Here is a 5439-nt window from a genome sequence, read left to right as displayed (position 1 = left end):
GGAGGGGGAGGGGGAGGAGGAGGAGGAGTAATAGGAGATTAAGGGGAAAGAAGAAGAATATGAAGAAAAGACTCGGGAACTCCAAGCTTTTTTAAAAAGCATGTCTCTTGTGGTATTCATACCAGGTAAATCCTCTTTGCAGTCAAATAATAGCCTACTATAAAATTAATATCTATCACATTGTATCTGAAGGCCTTTTTACCTGCTTGAAGAGTGGTATTGCGTGTTTTATTTATTCTGTCATTATATTTTTAAACAATTTTTTCCATTTTATTAGACTTTATTCATTCTATTCTTCGGGGTATACATCATAAAGGAGTGGTTTTGATTATTTTATTTTACAATGGTTTTCTCCATTTAAAAATATTATTTGATTTTTTAAAGTTGTTTTTATTGGTCTGATTAAGCCCAGAGGTTTGATTTTGTCCTGTATGTCGTCTGCTTTGTGAATGCATTATTTAAAAAAAAAGAAAGAAGAAAGAAAAAAGCTTTCTGGCCTAAGACCACATTTTATGTTACTATTTTGTTCTTTGTTTTTATCTCACTCTATTCCATCTCATTAAGTGTTTTATTTTTCAGGTGCTGGTTGAAGAAAAAGACGGGAAAGTTGTGTTTCGTATTAGGAATACTATAGGCCACACCCACATTGAGTACCTCACCACCCTGGAGGTCAAGGATGACGTCATGTATTACGTCATGGACACCAGAGCCGGCATGGTTGTCCGGAAACTGGACAGGGCTTGAAGGGTTTTTAAAGCGTTTAGTACCAGAATGACAAGTGTATTATCTTGCATTTTATTTTGAATAACAAGATGCTTTTTTCTGGGTTTTATTTCGATGAAGAAGAGTTCAACAAGGCGGCTTTTGTTGATGTTTGATGCGTAGATGTGCATTATATAATATCCAAATCTGTGCACAGTAACATAATTCCGGCTCTCCCCCTGGAGTACGGTCATCACGGTGCCCGATCGAGGATAGTATAATTCAAGTGTATGGCTTGATGTCAAAGGTAGACGGCTTTTGATTGATTAAGTTGATGCATGTTTATTGTTTGATGAGTTCTCAAGTGTGTAAGTTCTTGACCACGACGTGCATAGTTGGTATGCACGTGTGTGTGAAGGTGTGTTGTGTGTACATGTAGGTGTGTGTGTGTGTGTGTGTGTGTGTGTGTGTGTGTGTGTGTGTGTGTGTGCGCGCGTGCGTGCGTGCCATGCACGTGTGTGTGTGATTAAGGGAAAACGGAGATGTGAAAATAAATTTTCAGTTTTAGTCTTAGGGTGTAAGAAGAATAAAGCAAATGTTCACACTATTTATTTGTGATGTTTTTTTTTTAATTAACTCTTTTTCTTCTTGGTTTTCTTTTTAATTCATGTGTTTATCTCATGTATCAATTGACGGCTTCTCAAATGTTGACATTTACTTGACTCGTCATTCTCTGTCTTCTTTCCTTTTTCTTTTGAATTCTAGCTAACGGTTATTGAAATGAAAAAGTGATGTATCCAGTAAGCATACACAAACTTTGCATCGCCCTCAAGGTCAGGAAAAGAAAATATTATTTAAGTGCTTATGACTTTGGTTTGATTTTAGTGAGAGTTTTACATCATTTGAAACACTATTCGGTCGTATAAATGTCCAAGATTAGATATCGTGCAAGAGAATATCATGTACAAATAGAAGACGCAGATAATAAGTCGATATATGTTTGATGGGAAAGAAGGAGCAAACCACACCAGAGCACCCGCCAACCATGTCTTTGGCTTTGGGAGAGCATAAGCGTGTCATTGGCTTTGTACAGTTGATAAATTCTCTGAAGAGTAAGTTGGGCTGCGACGATAAGTGTCTCTATTCTGCTCTCGTTCCGGAATTTTTATGGCTTAAGTTGTCTCATAATTGGTCAATGCTCTCTATTGTTCAGTTTGACCCCAAGATAGATTAAAGTTTTCAGGTGTCCAGCTTTTTAGATGACTTGTACTACATGTATTTCAAGAGATTGTTACTACATCACGTGAAGGCCCTTAGACTAATAATAATAATAATAATAATAATAGATAGCATTTGTATAGCGCATATCCCCGCTCAACAGCAGGCTCTATGCGCTTTACACTATATTATTACCCCAGCAGACCATAGAACACTCCAAAACATTCTCAGCTTCCCGGGAAGCATACAGTGCGAGCAGCCGATTAAGCGCTCAAACACTAACAGACTGACAAGATCTTTCGCTGTCTATAGCCGGGTACCCATTCCCACCTGGGTGAAGTGAGGAAAATTCGTGTAAAGTGCCTTTCCCAAGGACACAACGTCGGGCCCCTGACGGGATTCGAACCCACGACCTTACGGTTGCGAGTCCGAGAGCCTAACCACTAGACCACCGACGCCAAAAAACAAACAAACAACAACAACGGCAACAAACGAAAAAAAAGGGGGGAAAAGCAAGCACTGTTAAAAAAATGTGTACATGCAAATAGACCCTACGGTTTTCCAGCAAAAAGAGAGAAATGCTTGATAAAACAGACTTCCCTAGATTCTACATGAGAATCGAACTTGCATCTTTTGTCTGCAACGACCGAGAGCCTGATAGTTACACTTAGGCCACAAGTTTGGTTTCCAAATCACCACGTAACATGATACATGTACAACGTTGTGAATCAAGGTGTCTGTAGGAAATGCCTGAGACCCTTTTGAACTTTTTAAGTTCTCGTAGATCTATAACATCACACGGCTGTCTGGGTCGATGCAACGGGTACTATAGCAGTAGCCTATCTTTACGACCATCCTTCTGATGATTCGTCTGATTTGTGAAAATAATATCATAATTTGATTAAAGATAGGCATGAAACAGCCTATATAAGGTGCCTGGAATTTTATTAAAGTTATTTGTTCAGTTTCTGGAGACTTATTATAGCGCACTCATGGTGTGCTTCGCTATGGACCGTCTCAGGGGACGCTGGCAGTCAAGGAAAGACGACTACGAGTTTATTCCCACGAAATTTGTTCCTTCAACGGCTGGTGAGTTATACGGGGGCCCATAATTGAGGGAACAGGGTCGAGTCGGGTCGGGTCGGTTTGCTAGCCAGATTGAGGGCGCAAAGCGGCTGTCGTGGCTGAGGCCGTTCGCGCCCGACTCGTCGTCTAAAAAACCAAAGCATTTGTTTTCAGCGCCGAACGGGCGATCGACCCGACCCGATCCCATCCGCACAAGGCACCCGGCATTAAGCATAAGTTTACTTATTATTATTATTATTTTAAAATATTTTAGAACATATCTAGTTTTTCTGTTTGATCGTCTGTCTGTTTGTTTGTTTGTTTGTTTGCTTGTTTGATAGGATGAATAAACAGAAGCACATCAATACAATAAGGGCATCTAGTGCTAGGTAGTTAAACGGGTCTTCAGCGCATGGCGTCAAGGCGACTTGTGGGCCCGAGAAGAGCTGGTTTCGAAATTTGGTTTGTTTGAGTATAGAGAAGCACGTCGACACAGTTATGGTCATTTAGTGCTTGCAAAAAGTAAGACGGACAGACAGACAGACAGACAGAAGCAACAGAGGGAAAGTAAAGAAGTAGGACATACCAATGGCGCCCTCCTTCTTTCCATTTTGAAATTTGGAACCGGTTCAGGAAAATAAAGGTAGGCTACTTAAGAATCCTTTAAAAAAAGAAAAACAAAAGACGAGAAACATTTTAAACAATCATTGGTATAAGCTTACTTTAAAGAGTAAGAATTTTCCTTTGCGTTGTCTTCTTAATCATAAAATTATATATCCGAAACAGATTATTATCATCATTTCCTGCCCGAATGGGTCAGTGTGGCTGTGCTGATAATTGCCGTCGCAAACACAGCTCCTGGAGATCCATAGTAATAGTAAATGAGTTAAATATTGTTCAGAAAGGGTGATGATGACTAAATAGGAGTAGCGCAGCGTCTGTAGTATGGCGGTTACACTCTTCGCCGATACAACCGGAAGAAGTGCTTCGATTCCCGAATGGATGATTTTTGGGGGTTTTTTTTGTTTTTTTTTCTAAACCGCGTATTATGTTTCCTTGGATGTCGTATCCTTCTCAGCCCGTGATTTCACAGGCATGCATGGTCGAAGTAGTCCGTCTCCTAAATAATCTAAGATGTACAGACGGGGGCGTGGAACACTAATTACAATTTAAGGGGGGGGGGGGTTGCTACACCCCCAAAGTCAAGATTCGGCTCAAAATTATGGAATTTGAGTTGTAGGCCTTTTTAACTTCCTCAGCATCTCCTACAACTATTTCATCGCACAAGAAAAAACGTTTTCCCCATACCGGGCATGTTTGTCACCGCCATTTCCTCATAAAGTCAATGTTATATTTTTCTTTATCGGCCGTTTTCTCAAAACGCGACTTTTCTCTATACTTTTTTGAATAACTCCACCATTTTTCTTCCAATCTTCATGAAATTTTCACAGAGTGAAGAGAAGATGTAATACTAAATATTAGTCAATTGAATTTTCGATATCTGAAATATATTTTTGTTGGTGGTGTCTGGAGTGAGGATTTTCACAGATTTTTTGCAAACTTGAATGCTACCTCAGGAAAAAATTCATTAAAAATGTTCTGATTCGTTTAGGAAAAAAACAACAGACATATTTTTAGATCTAATGTTGGTTAACACGCATGCAAAAAAAAAAAAGCACAAAAAAACCAAACAATTAATTTCCGTGAGCGATAAGTGCGGTATTCATTACGTAAGTCATGTCAACAAAATCTAATATGGCCGCCGTATCCATGGAAACAAAACTTTTTTCTCAAATTTGATTGCATATTTTAAGACTCCTTACTATGCTTGTTATATGTGTGAAATGTGGTAAAATTCGATCTAGTAATAAGCGAGATAGCGTTCAGTTGTAGCCCCCCCCCCCATTCCCCTTAAGATTGAAATAGAATATTTAAAAAAACAACCCCAGAGTGGCTGGAAATGTATAAATGTTTTAAAAAACCCAGTGAATCTCTGCAATCATTCGAGTTTCATTTTTTTTCTATTTCAGGTTTCACAAGAGACGCTTTAGAACACCTAGCCAAGACACCCTTCTCTCTGGAAATTGTCAGAGTAGATGGCAATAAGTTTCAAAACACCCTTACTCTTCAACGTGTGAGTACCAGGCAGGTTTTTTTTTAGTGAAAGTAAGAACGACGTCGCAAGTTAGCGACAGAAATGGGAACAGTCCCAAAGTCAAGTTTAACGAATATTTTCGTTTTTATTATTATAGAGAGTCATGAGTAGCATTCATTTCTTTTTTTCTTCCTTTCTGTTCTTTTTATTTCTGTCTTTCCTTTTATCTTTCTTTATTCCTTCCTTTCGTTCTTGCGATCTTTAGATTTTTTCTTTCTTTCTTTCTTTCTTTCTTTCTTTCTTTCTTTCTTTCTTTCTTTCTTTCTTTCTTTCTTTCTTTCTTTCTTTCTTTTTCTTTC

The 5439-nt window shown here is 38.7% G+C and overlaps 1 protein-coding gene across 1 annotated transcript; it reads left to right on the top strand.

The window, feature by feature from the left end:
* Nucleotides 1-577: 577 nt before the first annotated feature.
* Nucleotides 578-1309, top strand: LOC106012488 (the record flags this gene model as incomplete). Its single annotated transcript, XM_013085574.2, is given in 1 exon segment — nt 578-1309. A coding segment is annotated over 1 exon segment (167 nt), but the record flags the coding sequence as incomplete, so codon positions are not given.
* Nucleotides 1310-5439: the final 4130 nt, after the last annotated feature.

Source organism: Aplysia californica, unplaced genomic scaffold (genome assembly GCF_000002075.1).
Source record: "Aplysia californica isolate F4 #8 unplaced genomic scaffold, AplCal3.0 scaffold00015, whole genome shotgun sequence".
NCBI classification, from domain to species: Eukaryota; Metazoa; Mollusca; class Gastropoda; order Aplysiida; family Aplysiidae; genus Aplysia; species Aplysia californica.
The sequence above is the reverse complement of the archived record's forward strand: the minus strand, read 5'-3'. Positions and strand labels throughout refer to the sequence as shown.